General features: G+C 38.7%; 1 protein-coding gene across 7 annotated transcripts in view; it reads right to left on the bottom strand.

Annotated features, from left to right (window-relative positions):
* LOC105468354 (coagulation factor VIII) overlaps positions 1-24,696 on the bottom strand; it is a 200,953-nt gene that overhangs the window by 4,947 nt on the left and 171,310 nt on the right. For 5 of the 7 annotated variants that reach the window (XM_011718453.3, XM_011718452.3, XM_011718455.2 and 2 more), the window contains 3 exons: positions 12,719-12,863; positions 11,366-11,514; positions 10,196-10,372 (listed from right to left, as the gene is read on the bottom strand). In XM_011718453.3, coding sequence (XP_011716755.2) covers positions 10,196-10,372; positions 11,366-11,514; positions 12,719-12,863 — 471 coding nt within the window. Of the gene's footprint in view, positions 1-3,088; positions 5,796-10,195; positions 10,373-11,365; positions 11,515-12,718; positions 12,864-24,696 lie in introns of those variants that run through there. The other 2 variants (XM_011718454.3, XR_979452.3) reach the window with 2 other exon arrangements.

Below are 24,696 nucleotides of genomic sequence, written 5' to 3'. Positions count from 1 at the left end.
ATTCTAGAGGCTCAAAGTCTGGAGCCTGGAGCAGTGGCACAAGAGTGTCAAACACAAAATCACATTTAAAGCTTCTGTTTGGAAGTGGTATATGTCATGTCCAATCACATTCTATTGATCAAAATGAGTCACATGGCCATGCCTAAAGTTGATGAGGTTTTCAAGGAAAGAGGGAATAAAAACTCAAGAACATTAATACCATCTGCCTCATGTGCTATTTTCTATTCATTTAGAAATTCCTTACATTTTCTTGTTTCAGCAAAAGAGGTGATTTATGTAGGCAGACATGAGGGCTGGGTGCCTTACTAGGTTTCTGAGCCAGGAGTACGCTCTACTGTTGATAAATGGAAGTGCAATTTATTTAACAGATGGGACCAAAGAGGTCTGTGGGTCTTGTGATTTCGTGATTCACTTTTGTTTTTATAGGACAGTTAAGTTCCAACATTTGCTTTCTTCTTTCTTCCTTTCTTTTTTTTTTTTTTTTTTTTTTGAGACAGGGTTTCTCTCTGGAGCAAGGTTGTCTAGATTTGTAGATTTATTTTCTACTTGTAAATATAAACTTTCAGTACTTTTTATCTTCTGGTTATTCTGTAGATGGGTTATGGGTGGTTTTAGTCATAATTTAAAATTGTGTGTGTGTATGTGTATGTATGGTTTTTGAAGACTGTGTGGAGAGATTTAGGCAGCTGCCATTATCTGACAGGAATGTGTGACTCGTGCTTGGAATTTTAAAATGCTATTTAAAACTATTTTTCCAACTGTTTCTGGTATACAGAAATACAATTAATTTTGGTATTTATTTTGTTTTCAGCAAGCTTGAAAAATTTTTTAAATTCTAATAATTTATATATAAATTCCTTTGGATTTTCTATCTATGCCATCATATCTTCCATATACAATGAGTTTTCCCCTTTCATCATATTCAATCCTTACATATTTTCCTTCTTTTTCTCATCTTATTGCACTGTTTAGGATATCCAATATGTATAATCCTTCAGTCTATCACTGTGATAAATTATATCAGTTTTCTAATGTATAAGCCAACCTTGCATTCCTAACATAAATCCAATTTGGATCCATATTGCTAACATTTTGTTTGGGATTTATATTTATGAATAAAATGGGCCTATTATCTTCCTTTCTAATACTGTTCATGTTGGGTTTGGTTGTCAATGTTATGCTATTATTATAAGAGAATTGAATAACATACCATCTTTTTCCATTTTCTGGAAGAAGTTTTGTAAGGTTAATATTATTTCTCCCTTGAAAAACTGGTAGAATGTAGTTAATGTAGCCATCTGGATCTGGATTTTTTTTTTGCGGGAAGAATTTTGAATACAAATTCAGTTTCTCAAAGGTTTTAGGAGTTTCAAGGTTTTTATTCATTCTTGTTGTATTTACCAGGGATTAATCCATTTTACCTAATTTTCCAAACTTACTGTTAAAAGATTAATAAGTATTCTCATTTTTTATATTGGCAGAAATTTTTGTGGGATCTTTATTGATGTCCAATTTTTTAAAGTTTCTGATATCATTTGTGCCTTCTTTTCATCTTGATTGCTCTTGCCAGAAGTTTGTCAATTTCAAGGAACCAACTTTTGGTTTTGTTTATTCTCTCTATTGTATGTTTCTTTTTTACTTCATTTACTTCATATCTTTATTATTTCCTTGCTTCTACTTCCTTTTGGTTTATTTTGCTGTTCCCCTAGCTTCTTGAGACATACCTTAGCTCATGAATTTTCAGGCTTTCTTCTTTTCTAATATATGTTTTTAAGGCTATACATTTCCTTCTAAGTATTGCTTTAGCTGATTCCCACATTTTAATATGTCATGCCTTGTTATCATTCAGTTTAAAATATTTTCTAATTTATGATTTCTTCTTTGACATATGGGTTTAAAAGTATATTTCTTGATTTCTAACATAGGAAGATTTTACAGTTATCTCTTTCTTACTTATATCTACTTTAATTGTATTGTGACCAGAAAACATGTTTTATATTATCTGAAATTTGAGACTACTTTATTTGTAGCTTAAAATGGAAAATTCTAACATGTTTCCTTTGTGTACTTCCAAAGAATGTGTAATTCTGCAATTTCAAGGTGCTATTTTCTAAATATGTCTATAAGATCAAACTTGTGAATTGTTAACTGTTCTATTTCTATACATTGTTCCATCACTTGATGAGAAATGTGTTAAAATCTAGCACTCTAAATTGTGAATTTGTCCATTTTCCTTTTTCTATCAGTTTCTGCTTTAAATATTTTGAAGCTATGTAATTACGTAATATAAATTCAAATTTTATTTTCTCAGAGACCTTTGATTATTATGAAATCACTTTTTTTTTTTTTTTTTTTTTGAGACGGAGTCTCACTCTGTCGCCCAGGCTGGAGTGCAGTGGCGTCATCTCTGCTCACAGCAAGCTCCACCTCCTGGGTTCATGCCATTCTCTTGCCTCAGCCTCCTGAGTAGCTGGGACTACAGGCACCCACCACCATGCCCGGCTAATTTTTTGTATTTTTTTTTTTTTAGTACAGATGGGGTTTCACCTTGTTAGCCAGGATGGTCTTGATCTCCTGACCTCGTGATCTGCCCGCGTTGGGTTCCCAAAGTGCTGGGATTACAGGCGTGAGCCACCACATCTGGCCATGAAATCACATTCTTAATCTCCAGTAATACTTTCTTGCTTTAAAGTCTATTTTTCTGCTATCAATAGAGCTGCAATCAATCTTTTAGATATTTGCATAACTTCTTTTCCTATCTTTGTCTTGCAACTTTTCTGTATCTAATGTTTTAGATATGCCTTTTATAAAATGCACACGATTTGCTTTTGCTTTTTTTTTTTTTAAATAGGATACAATTTTATTTTTATTTTTTAGAAATGGAGTCTCACTCTGTCAACCAGAGGTTGAAACACAATAATAAAGACAAAAAAGAGGTTACTATGTGTGTAAATCTAAACAAACATTTACCTTTTAAACAATATAAAAGTTTGTTACTTGAATATATAAAATATATATTATATATAATATATATAATATATATAAAAATATATATATATTATGGAGTTAAAAATATATAGATATATAGAAATTTATTATATTTGGTATCTAAAGTAGTCAAATTCATAGAAACAAAAAGTAGAATGTGGTTACCAGGGCCTGGAGGGGAGCGGGTAATGAGGAGCTGTTTAGAGTTTCAGGTCTTCCTTTTTATATTTGCTCATTATTCACCTCTCTCTGCTATGATTTCAGCTCATTATTTTAAAATGGAAGTTTGTGGGGTTTTTTTTGATGAGGGGGCTGGAGATTCCCCTTTCTTTGCCAAATACAACAATGTATTGTCAGTGATATAGCCTTTTTTGTTGTTGTACAATATACATAAAATTTACCATTTTAATCATTTTAAGTGTACAATTTAGTGGTATTAAGTATATTCACAATATTGTGCACCCATTACCACTATCCATTTCCAGAACTTTTTCATCACCCCAAACAGAAACTCTGTACTCATTAAAAATAACTCTCCATTTCCTCCCCATTCCAAGCCCCTGGTAACCTCTTTTCTACTTTCTGTCTTTATGAATTTGCCTACTCTAGATACCTCATTATGGTGGTTAATTTTATGTGTCAACTTGACTGGGTCATGGGGTGCCCATATATTTGATTAAACTTTATTTTATGTGTGTCTGTGAGAGTGTTTTGTGGTGAGATTAACATTTGAGTTGATAGACTAAGTAAAGCAGATTGTCCTCCCCAGTGTAGGTGGAACTTATCCAATCAGTTGAAGGGCTAAATATAACAAAAAGGCTGACTGTCCTCTTAGTAAGAGACAGTTCCTTCTATTTGACTACCTTTAAACTGGGACTTCGGTTTTGTTTTTTTTCTGCCTTTGGCCTCAAACTAAAACATTTTAACTCTTTCTAGGTCTGCAGCCTGCTGATCTTTGAACTGGAACTACAAATCAGCTCTCAGGGGTCTCTAGGTTGCCAACTCATCCTGCAGATCTTGAGACTTGTCAGACTCCATAATCACATGAGCTAATTCCTTATAAGTGTGTGTGTGTGCGCGCGCGCGTGCGCGCGTGTGTCTCCTCTTGGTTCTGTTTCTTTGGGAACCATGACTAATATAGATTTTCACACCAAGAGTGATTCTAAAGGAACAGAACTTCAAGGATAAATTTTATACATTTGTTATTGGATTTCTGGAATTGGTTCTGTAATCTGATGAAATTTAAAGACACTACTGACTATTTTCAGTAGTAAAAATTGTCCACGGCATGATCTGGTAATAGAAATATGCAGGCCAGGCTGGGCGCAGTGGCTCACGCCTGTAATCCCAGCGCTTTGGGAGGCCGAGGCGGATGGATCACCTGAGGTCAGGAGTTCGAGAGCAGCCTGGCCAACATGACAAAACCCTGTCTCTACTAAAAACACAAAAATTAGGCAGGTGCCTGTAATCCCAGCTACTCGGGAGGCTGAGGCATGAGAATCCCTTGAACCTGGTAGATGGAGGTTGTAGTGAGCTGAGATCACGCCACTGCACTCTGGCCTGGGCGACAGAGTGAGACTCCATCTCAAAATATATGTATATGCAAAATATCTCCATTGGATACTCCTAATAACTACTTATAAGAAGCAAGGGTCTTGGTGACTATGTATATTGACATTTATGAACATATTTGTCAAACTAATGAAATGATGAGATTAGTCGGTTGCTGCTAATGTTGCTGGAAAAAGTGATGAAAGAAAAGGAGGAGCTCAGAAATTTGAATTCCCAGCTCAAGAGCTGCATAAATGACCTGACAGATTCTATGTATGCCCTGAAGGAGACCCTTATCTACTGTAGCCACAGAGCTGAGATTGCTGAAAATCAAATGCCAAATCTCATCCCGTGACTAACTGAATTACAAAGCAAGTCAAACTTCCAGCTTTGCAGGGTTTCTACTGTTCAAGCAAGGGCATTGATTGGGAAAGAATGGGGCACTATAAGTTGGATTAGGTATGTGTGGAAGACCCTGATTAAGCTGGGGACATTGAGCTACTAAATATTGATGAGTCTTCTTTGCCAGTGAAAGTTGTCTCTCCATCCCTGTGGTGGCAGTGTCTCCACTCCAGTCTAAGTGGATTAACCCTGCACTGCCTGTGGAAACTGTAATGGCCTCCCCTGAGGCAACTGCCATGCAAGATAATGCTGATTGCCTTCAGGACCCACCCTACCACCCCTCTTTGTTATTAGATCTCTAACTACACTCAAGTCCCAGCAGGCGAGGTGAGGTATGAAGGTGACCCATGACAAGATGCACTACACTGCAAAAGAATGACTTGAGTTTTCTAATTTACACAAACAGGAATCCAGAGGATATGTATAGGAATGGGTACTAAGGATGTGAGATAATAGTGGAAGGCACATAAAGTTGGATTAGGCCAAATTTATTGACATGGGCCCACTAAGCAGACATTCTGGATTTAATGTTGCATCTCAGGGAATTAGGAAGGCCTCTAACGGTTTAATTGGTTGACTGAAACACAGACCAAAAGATGGCCCACAGTGAGCAAACTAGAAATTTCAAACTTGCCCTGGTTTAACGTAGAAGAAAGGAGATTGAAATGCTTGAGTTAATTTGTCATTTAAGACCTACTCACCAACACTGGGAGAGTTCAGAAGACACAGATCTCACCATTACTTTGAGAAATAAATTTGTCAGAGGAACCTCAGCATCCTCGAAGGGCTCTGTGATCACTCTTCTCTGTAGGTGACACCTTACAGCGGGACCTGCATTCACTGAATTAGAAAACCTAAATACGATGGGAAAAATTGGATCCTGGGGTGACAGGGGAAAAGGGGCAGCACTCAACTGCCAAAGGCAAGGTAAGTGTGGTTACCATAAGGGATAGCAGAGTCAAAGCAGCAATTAGAATAGTATGACTATGGTGTTGGCTAGTAGATTATAGTGTTCCTAGATAAGATATAGATAGAATGCCTACCAAATACTTGATCTGTATAAGCGGAAAAGTTCTAGGTCAAGTGAAAAAAGTCTAACTTGAATAATAAAAACAGAGTTACGGCCTCTCAATCAATTCCCAGACTTGAGCAAGTTTACAGATCCAGCACTACTTGAATGAAGGGGAGGCTCAGTCTCCTTGAGGAAGGACTCTGGTACACTGCCAAGAATACTGTTACTTTCTCTCAGCCTTCCCCAAAGGGACATATGGCCTTTCTATCAGAATAACTGTGCATTGAAGAAAAATACTTAATCAGACCTTTTAGGGACTACTGGACAATGGCTCTGAACTGGCACTAATTTCTGGAGACCCAAAATGTCACTGTGGTCCACCAGTCAAGAGTATGGGCTTATGGAGGGTCAAATGATCAATGGAATTTTAGCTCAAGTCCATCTCAAAGTGGATGCAGAGGATCTGTGAGCCTATCTTGTGGTTATTTCCCCAGTCCTGGAATGCGTAATTGGAACAGATACATTGAGCAGCTAGCAGGATCTTCACATTGGTTCCCTGACTTATGGAGCAGGGGCTATTATAGTGAGAAATCCTCCTGTAATCCTCTGTGAATAGCTATTCTCCTTTTGTGAGTAGCTCTTGGCCTACAACTGGGCCTTAGTAGATACTGAATGCTTAGCCACAGACCACCAAGTTGCCATGTGACCTGAACTGCCCATCATGAACTAGGTGTTATCTGATCTACCAAGCCATAAAGTTGGGTATGAATAATGGCACTCCATCATCAAATGGAAGTGGTATATACATGGTTAGGTCTGAGCAGGTCCTGAAGGCACATGTAAATTACATTAAGAAGTAGCCCAAATGTCCATGGTGCCTGTTTCTGCTACCCTGCCTTCTCTCTCCCAGCCTGCACTTATGGCCTCATTGGGAGTTCCCTATGATCAGTTTACAGAGGAAGAGGAGTCTCGGGCCTGGTTTACCAATGGTTTTGCATGAGATGCAGGTACTACACAAAAGTGGGCAGTCTCTATCTGAGATATCCATGAAGGACAGTGGGCAGAATTTTAGGCAGTGTACCTGGTTGTGGACTTTGCTTAGAAGAAGAAATGGCCAGGTGTGCAATTGTATGTCAAATTATGGGCTGTAGTCAGTGCTTTGTCCAGATATGGACTTGGAAGGAACATGATTAGAAAACAGGTGACAAAGAAATTTGGGGAAGAGGTATGCAGACAGATCTCTCTGAATGGGCGAAGGATGTGAAGATATTTATGTCCCATGTGAGTGCTCAACAAAGGGTGACCTCAGCAGATAAGGATTTCAGTAATCAAGTAAATATGATGAGCCGGGTGCAGTGGCTCACACCTGTAATCCCAGCACTTTGGGAGGCAAAGGCAGGAAGATCACCTGAGGTCAGGAGTTCAAGACCAGCCTGGCCAACATGGTGAAACTCTGTCTCTACTAAAAATACAAAAATTAGCCAGGTGTGGTGATGTGCACCTGTAGTCCCAGCTACTTGGGAGGCTGAGGCATGAGAAATGCTTGAACCCGGGAGGCAGAGGTTGCAGTGAGCCGAGATCGTGCCATTGCACTCCAGCCTGGGTGACAGAGCAAGACTCCATCTCAAAAAAAAAAAAAAAAAAAAAAAAAAAAAAAAAGTAGATATGATGACCTGTTCTGTGGATACCAGTCATCCTCTTTACTTAGCCACCTATGTCACTGCCTGATGGGCTCATGAACAAAGTAGCCATGGTGGCAGGGATAGAGGTTATGCGTGGGCTCAGCAACATGGACTTCTATTCAACAAGGCTGACCTGTCTATGGCCACTGCTAAGGGCCCAATCTGATAGCAGTAGAGACAAACACAGAGTCCCCAGTATGGCAGTATTTCCCAGGATGATCAGCCAGCTATCTGGCAGCAGGCTGATTACACTAGAATATGTTAATCATGGAAGGGGCAGCGTTTTGTCCTTCCTGGAAGGAAACTGGACTACTACTTCACAATGGAGGTATGGAAGAGTGTGTCTAGAATATAATAGATCCCTTAGAGTATCTCTTACTATTACCACACCCTATGATTCTGGTCAATGGGAAACTACAGCAACCCAATCCATGCAGGACTACTAATGGCCCACGCTCTTCAGGAATAAAGGTTCGGGTCACCCCATCAGGTAAAGAACCACAATCAGCTGAGATGCTTGCTGAAGGCAAAGTCAACACAGAATGGGTAGTAGAAGAAGGTAGTTATCAATACCAGTCAAGTTTTGTCATCTCATGTTAGGTGGAATTAGGACCTCATTTCTGTCTCTATTTAGAGATAAAGGAGATGTGTATGGTGGGTGCTACATTGACAAGGGGTGGACTTGTGATGGTTATTTTTATGTATCTACTTTACTTGGTTATAAGGTGCCCAGATATTTACTCAAACATTATTCTGAGTATTTCTCCGAGGGTGTTTTTGAATTAGATTAACACTGAAGTCAGTAGACTGAGTAAAGCAGATTGCCCTCCCTAATGTGGACAGGCATCATCCAATTAGTTGAAGGCCTGAATAGAACAAAAAGGCTGAGTCTTCCCCAAGTAAGAAAGTATTTTTGCTGCCTGACTGCCTTTGGACTGGAACATCTGCTTTTTCCTGCTTTCAGTCTTGAACTAAAAGAGTTTAGCTCATCCAGAGAGAGAAGGCAGACAGACAGACAGAATCTCCTATTGGTTCTGTTTCTTTGGATATCCCTGACTAACACACTCATATAAGTAGAATCATACAATATCTATATCCTTTTATGTCTGGCCTATTCACTTAGCATATTTTCTTCTTTTTTTTTTAGACTGAGTTTCACTCTGTGGCCCAGGTTGGAGTGCAGTGGCGCAATCTCAGCTCACTGCAAGCTCCGCCTCCCGGGTTCACGCCATTCTCCTGCCTCAGCCTCCTGAGTACCTGGGACTACAGGCGCCCGCCGCCACGCCCGGCTAATTTTTTGTATTTTTAGAAGAGACAGGGTTGTACTGTGTTAGCCAGGATGGTCTCGATCTCCTGACCTCGTGATCCACCCTCCTCGGCTTCCCAAAGTGCTGGGATTACAGGCATGAGCCACCGCGCCCGGCCTTCGCTTAGCATATTTTCAAAGTTCGTCATGTTGTGGCACTAATCAGAGATATAACCTTTTTTAAATGGGAATTTCTTCTAGAATGTCCAATGTCTAGACTTTAGTTCACCAAACTGCCAGTTTGGTGAAGTCTTTAATCCAGCCTTGATGGATAAGGGAATTCTTCTTGAACATGATGTTTATCTGAGACTTAAAGAATGAGTCAGGTGAAAGTGGCAGTAGTGCGCAGCTAGAAAAATGTTCCAGGTAGAAGAAATAGTATCTATTTAAAAGCCTGATATGAGATACAATGTGCTGTGTTTAGTGACCTGAGAATTTCTTTTTTTTTTTTTTTTTTTTTTGAGACAGAGTCTTGGTCTGTCGCCCAGGCTGGAGTGCAGTGGCCGGATCTCAGCTCACTGTAAGCTCCGCCCCCCGGGTTCACGCCATTCTCCTGCCTCAGCCTCCCAAGTAGCTGGGACTACAGGCGCCGCCACCTCGCCCGGCTAATTTTTTGTATTTTTTAGTAGAGACGGGGTTTCACCGCGTTAGCCAGGATGGTCTCGATCTCCTGACCTCGTGATCCGCCCGTCTCGGCCTCCCAAAGTGCTGGGATTACAGGCCTGAGCCACCGCGCCCGGCCGAACTTCTTAGTATGGATGGAGCTTAAAGAGCCAAGTGGCAAGAGACTATATTAGAGAGATTGGTAAGGACCACATCATGGTTAACTCTTAGTGAACAAAGAATATAGAAAATACCAAAGAGAGGAACTATTCCTTCCCCCATTACTCATGGGATGATAAGAGTTTATGTCATGTCTTTTCATCAGCACAATTTGTTGAATTATCCAGTAAACCCAGATTAAGAATGAAGACTTCCTGGACCACTAAAGTTAAAGGTCAAAAAGGCTTGGGAATCAAGGTGCTGATGAGGAGAATCAACTCTTGGATCTACTCTGCCCTTTTCTCAGTACTTTACCTTTTTCTTAAAGTCACCGTGTTCTCTCAGAATGCCTTTTACAATGTCTTGCTACCTTAGGTACTTAATAAATGTTGCCCTGAAAGTTTGATCATATATCAACCTTGTTATGTTATGCTAAGCTCTAGGAGAGGTGGTTTTTTTTTTTTTCCTTTCTTTCCAAGGAGACCAGCATACCTTTACTTTGCCATTCTGAAAGAAGAGAGTCCAGTGATGGCCATCTTGACTGCTGGAGATGAGGAACTCCTTCACATACATGCTGGTAAGTAGAGATTTTACTCCCTGAGTAGTTATTCCTGTGACTTTCATTGTCTTCTGGAAGTCCACTTGCAGCCACTCTTTTGGATTATTCACCTGAGGGCAATAGAGTTGGATTAGTAGCCTCTTGGTAACCATTTACTCCCAGAAATTCCCAAATCCCTCTTAACCATACCACAGCATTTCTCACTCTACTTTCTTTTTTGGAGATGGAGTCTCGCTTTGTCACCCGGGCGGGAGTGCAATGGCACGATCTCAGCTCACTGAACCTCTGCCTCCCAAGTTCAAGCGATTCTCCTGCCTCAGCCTCCCGAGTACCTGTGGTTACAGGTACCCACCACCATGCCCGGATAATTTTCTATTTTTAGTAGAGATGAGGTTTCACCAGGTTGGCCAGGCTGGTCTTGAACTCCTGACTTCAGGTGATCTGCCACCTAGGCCTCCCAAAGTGCTAGGATTACAGGAGTGAGCCACTGTGCCCAGCCTCACTCTTTCTTTCTTTCTTTCTTTTTTTTTTTTTTTTGAGACGGAGTCAGGCACGGTCACCTGGGCCAGAGTACAATAGCGTGATCTCAGCTCACTGCAACGTCCGCCTCCCAGGTTCATGTGATTATCCTGCCTCAGCAAAAGACTGGTCTCGAACTCCTGACCTTGTGATCAGCCCGCCTCAGCCTCCCAAAGTGCTGGGATTACAGGCATGAGCCACCGCGCTGCCAGGCCTCTACTTTCTATTGGCTAATCAGTCTCTCTTATTCAACTCTAAGCAACTTCAGGGCCAAAATTTTTCACAATTCACCTTTGTATCCCTAGACGCATCCTGGGGATACTAAGATGCACAGTAAATGTTTACTTTCCATTGATGTAATGAGAAACCTGGAAAGAAAGCTAATTGTTGATATTTATATGTAAAATGGACTTTAGCTTCTACAATTCTTTGACAGATATTAGCCCATAATCAAACTTCCTTGACACTCTTTTTAGGACTAACAGTTGACAGAAATACCTCGGAAGAAACAGTCAAGGGCTTCCCCCATTTTTTCCCCAACCACTGCTTTGAGTCAGTTAAAGAGTAAATCTGTTGCCTCTTACCTGAGGTCTCCAGGCATTACTCCTTCCTTGGAGGTTAAGTCGAGCTTTTGAAGGAGACCAGGTGGCAAACATATTGGTGAAGTAGGATGAAGCAGTAATCTGTGCATCTGATATTGCTTTACTCTCCATTCCCAACGGCATGCTGCAACCTCAAAGAAAAGAAAAAAGAAGGTTATCACAAGGACATGCTTCAGCATCAGTTATACTGAGCAGCCTCCACTGATATTCTAGGGCTACTGTCATCATAATATCATTTCTCAGGTGTTAACTTTTGCATAGATTCTGTTATTGGTTTTTTGTTTTGTTTTGTTTTTTGAGATGGAGTCTCGCTTTGTTACCCAGGCTGGAGTGCAGTGGCATGATCTCGGCTCACTGCAACCTCCACCTCCCGGGTTCAAGTGATTCTCTTGCCTCAGCCTCCAGAGTAGCTGGGACTACAGGCGCACGCCACCATGACCAGCTAATTTTTTGTATTTTTAGTACAGATGGGGTTTCACCGTGTTAGCCAGGATGGTCTTGATCTCCTGACCTCGTGATCTGCCCACCTTGGCCTCCCAAAGTGCTGGGATTACAGGTGTGAGCCACCACGCCCAGCCAATTCTGTTATTGTTATCTGTTTTCTGGCCAGCTCTTCCCACTTTGTGTGACTCTTTAATTTTCCTTGTTTCTTTTCTTCTTCTACTTTTATTTTAGGTTCTAGGGGGTATATGGGTAGGTTTGTTGCATGGGTAAATTGCATGTCACTGAGGCTTGGTGTATGAATGATCCCCTCACCCAGGTAGTGAGTGTAGTACCCAATACGTAACCTTCGAACCCACACCCCCCTCCCAACCTCTCCCCTCCTGAGTTTCCATTATTGTGTCCATGTGCATTTAATGTTTAGCTCCCATTTATGAGAACAGGTGATATTTGGTTTTCTGTTCTTGCATTAGTTCATTTATGATAATGGCCTCTAGCTGCATCTATGTTGCTGAAAAGGACATGAACTCATTCTTTTTTATGGCTGCATAGTATTCCATGGTATGTATGTACCACATTTTCTTTATCCAGTCTGTTGTTGATGGGCATTTAGGTTGATTCCATGCCTTTGCTATTGTGAATCGTGCGGAAATGAATATATGTATACATGTGTCTTTATGACAGAATGATTTATATTCCTTTGAGTATACACCCAGTTATGGCGTTGCTGGGTTGAATGGTATTTCTGGGTTTGCCCAGGACTGCGCTGGTTTTAGCACTGACAATTTTGTGTCCTGATACTGGGAACCCTCCCCCAGTCTCAGGATAACTAGAACAGTTAGTCGCCCTACCCACAGTTGAGGGAAGAAGGATATAGGATGACTTGGCACTTACTATTTAAATCACAGCCCATCAACTCCATGCGAAGAGTGCTGCGAATGCTATAATGAGTTGGGTGCAAACGGATGTATCGAGCAATAATTGGAGGGTTAAAAATATTGTGTTTTATCCCAGATGAATCCACATTGCCAAAGAAGACCTGTATGGAGAGATTAGCACAAATACATGGAAAGTGAATACACAGTAAAAAACAATTCCTGTCAATCACATCTTCCTTCTAATTTGCTTTGTGCATTTCTCAACAGCACCCAACATCTACATAAGATAACTATGGTTAGATGAATGTTACGATGGTAGACACAAAGGAGGAAAGCACCAAGAAGAAGTGGGAACAAGGGAAATTATTAGGTCTGGGGCAAGTGAAGTCATTTTCTACTGCAAACTGAACAACCTGCTCCTGAATGACTACCAGGTAAATAATGAAATGAAGGCAGATGTAAAGCTGTTCTTTGAAACCAAGGAGAACGAAGACACAACGTACCAGAATCTCTAGGACACATTTAAACCAGTGTTTACAGGGAAATTTATAGCACTAAATGCCCACAAGAGAAAGCAGGAAATATTGAAAATTGACACCCTAACATCAAAATTAAAGAATTAGAGAAGTAACAGCAAACAAATTCAAAAGCTAGCAGAAGACATGAAATAACTAAGATCAGAGCAGAACTGAAAGAGATAGAGACACGAAAAACTCTTCAAAAAATCAATGAATCCAGGATCGTGATCTGCCCGCCTTGGCCTCCCAAAGTGCTGGGATTACAGGCGTGAGCCACCGCGCCTGGCCTTCACTTAGCATATTTTCAAAGTTCATCATGTTGTGGCACTAATCAGAGATATAACCTTTTTTAAATGGGAATTTCTTCAACAAAATAGATAGACTGCTAGCCAGACTAATAAAGAAGAAAAGAATCAAGTAGATGCAATAAAAAATGATATTGGTGATATCACCACTGATCCCACAGAAATACAAACTACCATCAGAGAATACTATAAACACATCTATGAAAATAAACTAGAAAATCCAGAAGAAATAGATAAATTCCTGGACACATACACTCTCCCAAGTCTTAGCCAGGAAGAAGTCAAATTACTGAATAGACCTATAACAAGTTCTGAAATTGAGGCAGTAATTAATAGCCTACCAACCAAAAAAAAATCCAGGACCAGACAGATTCACAGCTGAATTCTACCAGAGGTACAAAGAGGAGGTGGTACCATTCCTTCTGAAACTATTCCAAACAATAGAAAAAGAGGGAATCCTCCCTAACTCATTTTATGAAGCCAGCATAATCCTGATACCAAAACCTGGCAGAGACACAACAAAAAAAGAAAATTTCAGGCCAATATCCCTGATGAACATCAGTGCGAAAATCCTCAATAAAATACTGGTTAACTGAATTCAGCAGCACATCAAAAAGCTTATCCTCCACAATCAAGTTGGCTTCATCCCTGGGATGCAAGGCTGGTTCAACATATGCAAATCAATAAACATAATCCATCACATAAAGAGACCCAAAGACAAAAACCACATGATTATCTCAATAGATGCAGAAAAGGCCTTCGATAAAATTCAATACCTCTTCATGCTAAAAACTCTCAATAAACTAGGTATCGATGGAACATACCTCAAAATAATAAGAGCTATTTATGACAAATCCACAGCCAATATCACACGGAATGGGCAAAAACTGGAAGCATTCCCTTTGAAAACTGGCACAAGACAATGATGCCCTCTCATACCACTCCTATTCAACATAGTATTGGAAGTTCTGGCCAGGGCAATCAGGCAAGAGAAAGCAATAAAGCGTACTCAAATAGGAAAAAAGGAAGTCAAATTGTCTCTCTTTGCAGATGACATGATTGTATATTTAGAAAATCCCATCATCTCAGCCAAAAACCTCCTTAAGCTGATAAGCAACTTCAGCAAATTCTCAGGATACAAAGTCAATGTGCAAAAATCACAAGCATTCCTACACACCAATAACAGACAAACGGATAGCCAAATCATGAGTGAACTCCCATTCACAATTGCTACAGAGAATAAAATACCTAGGAATACAACTTACAAGGGATGTGAAGGACCTCTTCAAGGAGAACTACACACCACTGCTCAACGAAATAAAAGAGGACACAAACAAATGGAAGAGCATTCCATACTCATGGATAGGAAGAATCAATATCGTGAAAATGGCCATACTGCCCAAAGTAATTTATAGATTCAATGCTATCTCCATCAAGCTACCACTGACTTTCTTCACAAAATTGGAAAAAACTACTTTAAACTTCAGATGGAACCAAAAAAGAGCCCACATAGCCAAGACAATCCTGGGCAAGAAGGACAAAGCTGGAGGCATCATGCTACCTGACTTCAAACTACAGTACAAGACTACAGTAACTAAAACAGCATGGTACTGGTACCAAAACAGAGATATAGACCAATGGAACAGAACGGAGGCCTCAGAAATAACACCACACAGCTACAACCATCTTTTCTTTGACAAACCTGACACAAACAAGCAATGGGGAAAAGATTCCCTATTTAATAAATGGTGTTGGAAAAACTGGCTAGCCATAGGCAGAAAACTGAAACTGGACCCCTTCCTTACACCTTTTACAAAAATCAACTCAAGATGGATCAAAGACTTAAATGTAAGACCTAGGACCATAAAAATCCTAGAGGGAAACCTGGGTAATACCATTCAGGACATAGGCATGGGCAAAGACTTCATATCTAAAACACCAAAAGCAATGACAACAAAAGCCAGAATTGACAAATGGGATCTAATCAAACTAAGGAGCTTCTGCACAGCAAAAGAAACTATCATCAGAGTGAACAGGCAACCTACAGAATGGGAGAAAATTTTTGCAATCTATCCATCTGACAAAGGGCTAATATCCAGAATCTACAAAGAACTTAAAACAAATTTACAAGAAAAAAACAACCCCATCAAAAAATGGGCAAAAGATATGAATAGATACTTCTCAAAAGAAGACATTTATGCAGCCAACAGACATATGAAAAAATGCTCATCATGACTGGGTATTAGAGAAATGCAAATCAAAACCACAATGAGATACCATTTCATGCAGGTTTGTTACATATGTATACTTGTGCCATGTTGGTGTGCTGCACCCATCAACTCGTCAGCACCCATCAACTCGTCATTTACATCAGGTATAACTCCCAATGCAATCCCTCCCCGCTCCCCCCTCCCCATGATAGGCCCCGGTGTGTGATGTTCCCCTTCCTGAGTCCAAGTGATCTCATTGTTCAGTTCCCACCTATGAGTGAGAACATGCGGTGTTTGGTTTTCTGTTCTTGAGATAGTTTGCTGAGAATGATGGTTTCCAGCTGCATCCATGTCCCTACAAAGGACACGAACTCATCCTTTTTTTTTGGCTGCATAGCATTCCATGGTGTATATGTGCCACATTTTCTTAATCCAGTCTGTCACTGATGGATATTTGGGTTGATTCCAAGTCTTTGCTACTGTGAATAGTGCCGCAATAAACATACGTGTACATGTGTCTTTATAGCAGCATGATTTATAATTCTTTGGGTATATACCCAGTAATGGGATGGCTGGGTCATATGGTACTTCTAGATCTAGATCCTTGAGGAATCACCACACTGTTTTCCATAATGGTTGAACTAGTTTACAATCCTACCAACAGTGTAAAAGTGTTCCTATTTCTCCACATCCTCTCCAGCACCTGCTGTTTCCTGACTTTTTAATGATCGCCATTCTAACTGGTGTGAGATGGTATCTCATTGTGGTTTAGATTTGCATTTCTCTGATGGCCAGTGATGATGAGCATTTTTTCATGTGTCTGTTGGCTGTATGAATGTCTTCTTTTGAGAAATGTCTATTCATATCCTTTGCCCACTTTTTGATGGGGTTGTTTGTTTTTTTCTTGTAAATTTGTTTGAGTTCTTTGTAGGTTCTGGATATTAGCCAACATGGCACAAGTATACATATGTAACAAACCTGCACGTTATGCACATGTACCCTAGAACTTAAAGTATTAAAAAAAAAAGTTATGTTAAAAGAAAGACTGAAATGAAAGCAATAGTTGCTTGGAATTAGGGGTGGTAGTGGGAATTTACTGCATATGGGCTGAGGGAAGTTTTTGAGATGATGAAAATGCTCTAAAACCATAAATTTACTAAAAAATAATGTATACAGTTACAATGGGCACATTTTATGATATGTAAATTATACCACAATAAAGCTTTATGTACCATTAAAAAAAAAAAAAGAGATACCATTTCATGCCAGTTAGAATGGTGATCATTAAAAAGTCAGGAAACAACAGATGCTAGAGAGGTTGTGGAAAAATAGCAACGCTTTTACACTGTTGATGGGAGTGTAAATTAATTCAACCATTGTGGAAGACAGTTTGGCGATTCCTAAAGGATCTAGAACTGGAAATACCATTTGACCCAGCAATCCCATTACTGGGCATATGCCCAAAGGATTATAAATCATTCTACGATAAAGACACATGCACATGTATGTTTATTGTGGCACTATTCACAATAGCAGAAGACTTGGAACCAACCCAAATGTCCATCAATGATAGACTGGATTAAGAAAATGTAGCACATATACACCATGGAATACTATACCGCCATTAAAAAGGATGAGTTCATGTCCTTTGCAGGGACATGGATGAAGCTGGAAACCATCATTCTCAGCAAACTATCACAAAATCAGAAAACCAAACACTGCATGTTCTCACTCATAAGTGGGAGTTGAACAATAAGAACATATAGAAGCAGGGAGGGGAACATCGCACACCAGGGCCTGTTGGGGGGTGGGGGGTTAGGAGAGGGATAACATTAGAAGAAATACCTGATGTAGGTGACGGGTTGATGGGTGCACCAAACCACCAGGGCACATGTATACCTATGTAACAAAACTGCACGTTCTGCACATGTACCCCAGAACTTCAAATATAATTTAAAAAAATAAATAAATAAAATAAGCATCCAAATAGGAGAGAATAGTAAAATCATCTCTTTTTGCAGATGACACGATCGTACACGTAGAAAACTCTAAAGACTCAACAAAAAATTATTAGAACTAATACACGAATTCTGTAAAGTTGCAGGATACAAAATCAACATACAGAAGTCAGTGGTGTTTCTATACACTATAAACTATCCCAAAGGAAATTAGAAAATAATCTTATTTACAATAGCAACAAAAGAATAAAATACTTATGAATAGACTTCACCAAAGAAATGAAAGACTTGTACAATGAAAATATAGAAAACATTTATGAAGGAAATTAAAGAAGACACAGATAAATAAAAGATATTCCATATTCCTAGATTGAAAGAATTAGTATTGTTAAAATGTCCACAATACCCAAAGTAATCTATAGATTTGATGTGATCTGTATCAAAATCTCAAAATCTCAATGGTGTTCTTCACAGAAATAAAAAAAAAATTTAAATTAATATGAAATCACAAAAGACCCCAAGAGGGCAAAGCAATTTTTTTTTTTTGAGACAGAGTATTGCTCTGTCACCCAGGCTGGAGTGCAGTGGTACAATCTCGGCTCACCACAACCTCTGCCTCCCAGGTTCAAGTGATTCTCCTGCCTCAGCTACCACACCTGGCTAATTTTTGTATTTTTTCAGTAGAGACGGGGTTTTACCATGTTAGTGAGGCTGCTCTTAAACTCCTGACCTCAAGTGATCAACCCATCTCAGCCTCCCAAAGTGCTGGGATTACAGGTGTGAGCCACCACATGCAGCCAGGCAAAGCAATCTTAAGAAGAACAAAGCTAGAGGAATCATACTTCCTGATTTCAAAATATACTACAAGTCTCCAGTAATCAAAATAGTATGGTGCTGGCATAAAAATAGACACATCGACCAAGGGAACAGAATAGAAAAGCCCAGAAATAAATTCACACATTTACTGTCAACAGATTTTTGACAAGGGTGCCAAGAACACACAACAGGAAAAAGAGAGTCTCTTCAATAAATGATATTGGGAAAACGGAATTTCCACATGCAGAAGAAAGAAATTGGGCCCTTTTCTCAAACTATACATAAAATTCAACTCAAAATTGATTAAACACTTGTATATAAGACCTGAAACTATAAAACTCCTAGAAGAAAACAGGAAAAAAACTTCCTGATATTGATTTGGGCAATACTTTTTTTATATGACACCAAAATCACAGGCAACAAAAACAAAAACAGACAACTGGGATTGCATCAAACTAAAAACTTTCTACACAGCAAAAGAAATAATCAACAGAGTGAAAAGGCAACCTATGGAATGGATGAAAATATTTGCAAACTGTATATCTGATAATGGGTAAGAAACTCAAACAACTCATTAGTAAGAAACAAACTACAGACACTTCTCAAAAGAAGACATTCATACAGCCAACAGACACATGAAAAAATGCTCATCATCACTCGCCATCAGAGAAATGCAAATCAAAACCACAATGAGATACCATCTCACATCAGTTAGAATGGCAATCATTAAAAAATCAGGAAACAACAGGTGCTGGAGAGGATGTGGAGAAATAGGAACAGTTTTACACTGTTGGTGGGACTGTAAACTAGTTCAACCATTGTAGAAAACAGTGTGGCGATTCCTCAAGGATCTAGAACTAGAAATACCATTTGACCCAGCCATCCCATTACTGGGGATATACCCAAAGGATTATAAGTCATGCTGCTATAAAGACACATGCACACGTATGTTTACTGCGGCACTATTCACAATAGTAAAGACTTGGAATCAACCCAAATGTCCATCAGTGACAGACTGGATTAAGAAAATGTGGCACATATACACCATGGAATACTATGCAGCCATAAAAAGGATGAGTTCGTGTCCTTTGTAGGGACATGGATGCAGCTGGAAACCATCATTCTCAGCAAACTATTGCAAGAACAGAAAACCAAATACCTCGTGTTCTCATTTATAGGTGGGAATTGAACAATGAGATCACCTGGACACAGGAAAGGGAGCATCACACACCGGGTCCTATTGTGGGGAGTGGGGAGGGAGGAGGGATAGCATTAGGAGATATACCTAATGTAAATGATGAGGTAATGGGTACAGCACACCAACATGGCACATGTATACATATGTAACAAACCTGCATGTTGTGCACATGTACCCTAGAACTTAAAGTATAATAATAATAAAAAAAAGAAACAAACAACCCAATTAAAAATGGGCAAAGGACCCAAATAGAATTTTTCAAAAGAAGAAATATAAAAGGCCAACAGATAAATGATGCTCAGCATCACTAACCCACAGGGAAATGCAAATCAAAACACAATGAGATATTCCCTCACATCTATTAGAATAGTGTCTTAGTCTGTTATTATGGACTATAACTTATTATGGACTATAATTTATTATGCTGATATGACAGAATACCACAGACTGAGTAATTTGTAGTGAACAGAAATGTATTTGGCTCACAGTTCTGGAGGCTGGGCAGTCCAAGATCAAGAGGCCAACATCTGGCAGAGGCTTTCTTTCTGTATCATAACATGGCAGAAGGGCAAAAAGAGGGCAAGAGACAGCAAGAGTTCAAATTCACAGCCTTAGGTGCTTTTGTAACTGGCATTAATCCATTCATGAGGGTGGAGTCCTCATAACCTAAACACCTCCCATTCGGCCCTACCTTCCAACACTGTTGCATTGGGAATTAAGTTTCCAACACATGTTTTTTTGGGGAAAACACTCAAACCAGAGCAAATAGCTATTATCAAAATGATAAAAAGATGACAAATGGTGGTAATGTGAAGAAAAGGAAACCCTTGTATGCTGTTGCTGCAAAAATAAATTGGTACAGCCATTATGAAAAACATCATAGAGTTTCCTCAAAAAACTAAAACTAGAATACCATATGATCTGGCAATCTCACTTCTGGTATATATCCAAAGGATATAAAATCAGTATGTTGAATATCTGCACTCCCATGTTCACTGTAACAGTATTCACAATAGCCAAGATATGCAAACAACCTAAGTGTGTTCATTGATGGATAGAGGGATAAAGAAAATCTGATATATATCATATATCATATATATATATATATATATATATATATATATATATATATCTGATGGAATATGCCCACAATTATAAAATATTATTCAGACTTAAAATAGAAGAAAATCCTGCCACTTGTGATAACATGGATGAAGCTGGAAAATATTATGCTAAGTGTAATAAGCCAGACACAGAAAGAAAAATACTTCATGACCTCATATGTGGAATCTAAGATGGTCAAACTCCTAAAAGCAGACAGTAGAATGTTAGGTGCTAGGGACCGTGGTGTGGGGGAAACAGGAAGATGTTGATCAAAGGGTACAAAATTTCACTTATGCAAGATAAATTAGTTCTGGAGATCTAATGTACGATATAGTAACTATAGTAAACAATACTATATTGTATACTTGAAATTTGCTAAAACAGAAAGTCATAAATGTTCTCACCACAAAAAAGGTAGCTAGGCAAAGAGATAGATATATCTTAATTAGCTTGCTTGTGGTGACCATTTCACAATGTATCAAACATCATATATCAAAAACAACATAAATCGAAACATCTTAAATATATGTACCTCTTAAATATATGCAACTTTTATTTGTCAATTATATCTAAGTAAAGATTTTTAAAAAGAGATGCAGTTTCTTGGGCACCAAGTCAGGTCTACTGAATCAGAATCTAAATTTTAATAAGATCCTTAGGTGTTTCATAAGCACACTAAAGTTTGAAAAACACTGGCAGAGGAAAGAGACAGCTGTGAAAGAGTACTGGGAATGCACAGCCTATCCTCCACACTGGTCTCAGAATGATCTTCTAAGAATGTAGTGTGTACGTGTGTGTGTGTGTAGAGAGACAGAGAGAGAGTCTACAATGTGGGCATTAATGAATGATCCCACTGTATGAATTAATGAGACACATATTAGTATCCAAAACATGGGATTTCGTACCTTGACATGTCTGGGTTCTGGACAAAATTATATAACATATTCAAGGGAAAGGGAATACAGTTTGAGAAATATGGTAGTAATGCCAATTTGAAAGGCCTAGATTTAAACCATAGCATACAGCATAAGAAATACTGAAAATGATATAACTCGCAGAACACTTGGGATTTTTTTATCTGCTTGAATACACTAAAATAGGAATCAATGTAAGTCTATTATATGATCACACATCAGAGTTTAGTATCATGGGAAATTTTTAAAAATTATTCTGCCATGTAGCATTTTTTCTTCCCATGGAATAGAAAATATTAATAAATTTGTGGCTTTGTTCCTAAACAAGTTACACCAGAAATCACAACATTCTTTTTTATAAATATGTCTGTATTGGGGGGTTAAAATAGAATGAATAAAATATTCAAATCATAGAACTTTATTTAAAGATTTACCAAGGATTTTGTTTTCTCTGCTGCTCTCCTCTCTATATAGGAGAAGATTTGACCTTCTATTTTATGGCCTTGCAAGAGCTTGCAAGACTTGGCTCTTGCAAGAGCTAGTATAATTAAATCCCAGGTAATAAGTAAACACTCCAACCCACCTCTCTGGGGTGGGATGGTGCAAAATTATTTGTAGAAAGCCACCTGTTTCGTCTAGCTACCTCCTGCATAAGTGGGTACTGGCAGCTCTTGGGGGCCTGAATTTTATGTCTCATTTTGACTAAAATAATGAATGTGTAGTCTGACTCCAAAAGGGGATAGTCATCTTTGATTTGAGATAGGTCTCGTTGTGTTTCCAAATTTCTGATTTAAAAGAAATTTGTTGCTACAGAATAATCATTGAGAAGTAGAAAAAGTTTTGAAATGAAATATATATCAATGTAAAATGCCATTCCGTTTTATCAGCATCTGAAAAGTTTATGTTGAACTTAAGAGTATTATATAGCTAATAAATGTTGATCATTAACTTGTGACTAAACTGTATGTGCTAGGAAGAATATGATCTCCCAGTGATGTCCACATTTTAATCCCCAGAACATTTGACTATGTTATGTTGCATGGCAAGAGGGACTTAAGGTTGCAGATGGAATTAAGTTTGCCAATTAGCTGATGTCAAAATAGGGAGAATATCCTGGATTATCCAGGTCTGCCCAATGTAATCACAAGAGGCCTTGAAAGTGAAAGAGAGAGGTAGAAGAGGAGAGTCGAAGGGAGATGTGACTACTTAAGAATAGTCAGAAAGGTGCAATGTTACTGGCTTCGAAGATGGAGGAAGGAGACCATGAGTTAATGAATGTGTGTGGCCTCTAGAAGCTGGAAAAGAAAGGAAAAAGGATTCTTTCTTTTTTGAGACAGAGTCTCACTCTGTCGCCCAGGCTGGAGTGCAGTGGTGCGATCTCGGCTCACTGCAAGCTCTGCCTCCCAGGTTCACACCATTCTCCTGACTCAGCCTCCCAAGTAGCTGGGACTACAGGCTCCCGAAAAAGGATCCTTTCCTAGAGCTTCCAGAAAGAAATGCAGCCCTGATGACACCTTGATTTTAGCCCACTGAGACTTGGGTCAGTCTTCTGCCCTATAGAACTGTAAGATAATAAACTTGTGTTGTTTTAAGCCATAGTAAGTTTGTGGTAATTTGCCACCCCAGTATTAGAAAACTAATACCCTACATACATTGACTTTGCTTTCATTCATTACTCAATCTTTGTGCCTTGATTAGAAACCTGCTTGGGGAGACAATTTATTAATTCAACAAATAGTTAATGACTGACTACATAAATCCTAGATTCCATATATTATGTACCAGGCATTGTGCTAGAAGGCCTCACTGGTAAATTCTACTAAATGTTTGAGGAAGGATTAACATTAATCCTTCTTAAACTCTTCCAAGAGATAGAAAAGGAGAGTAAACTTTACAACTCATACTATGAGGCCACCATTATCTTGACATCAAAGCCAGACAAATATATCACAAGAAAAGAAAATTACAAATTGCATGCAATTGAATATGTGAATATAATATTCCCTTAGGCATATAGATGCAAAAATCTTCAACAAAATATTAGCAAACCAAATCCAGCAGCATGTTATAAAGGTTATATCCCATGCTCAAGTGGAAATTATCCCAATAATGCAAGAGTGGTTCAGCATAAGACAATCAATCCACCAGTCAACTCCACATTAATAAAATATAGGGGAAAAAAATCCTGCAAGTTTATTCTGGTTGATGCAGAAAAATCACTTGATAAAGCTGAACACTTTTTCATGACAAGAAAAAAAAAAAAAACCAGTAAGCAAACTAGAAATAGAAGAGAAAATCCACAACATGATAAAGAGCATTCATAAAATACCCAAAACTAACATCACACTCAATGGTAGAAGACTGAAAGATATTTCCCTAACATCAGAAATGAGACAAGAATGCCTGCTGTTATGACTTCTATTCAAAATTGTATTGGAAGTCTTAGCCAGAGCAATTAGGAAAAAAAGAAATAAAAGCCTTCCAAATTGAAAAGGAATAAGTAAAGCTATCTTATTCTCAGATGAACATGAGCTTATATATGGAAAACCCCAAAGAATCCACAAAACACTATAGAGCTAATAAATGAATTCAGCAAAGTTGCAGGATATAAGATCAACACGCAAAAATCAGTTGTATTTCTACACACTAGCAATGAACAATCTGTGATGAAATTAACAAAATAAAAAATAATTCTATTTAAAATAGCATCAAAAAGAAGAAAATACTTAGGAATAAATTCGGCCAAGGAGGTACAAGACTTGTACATTGAAAACTACAAAACATTGCTGAAAGATATTAGAGACAGCATAAAGAAGTGGAAATATATCCTGTGTTCATGAATTAGAAGACAATATTATTATGATGATGGTACTACCCAAAGTGATCTACAGATTTAATACAATCTGCATCAAAATCCCAGTGACCTTTTTTTTTTTTTGGCAGAAATGGAAAAGCCAGTCTTAAAATTCAT

This window comes from Macaca nemestrina, chromosome X (assembly GCF_043159975.1).
Source record: "Macaca nemestrina isolate mMacNem1 chromosome X, mMacNem.hap1, whole genome shotgun sequence".
In the NCBI taxonomy this organism is placed as follows: domain Eukaryota; kingdom Metazoa; phylum Chordata; class Mammalia; order Primates; family Cercopithecidae; genus Macaca; species Macaca nemestrina.
The sequence above is the reverse complement of the archived record's forward strand: the minus strand, read 5'-3'. Positions and strand labels throughout refer to the sequence as shown.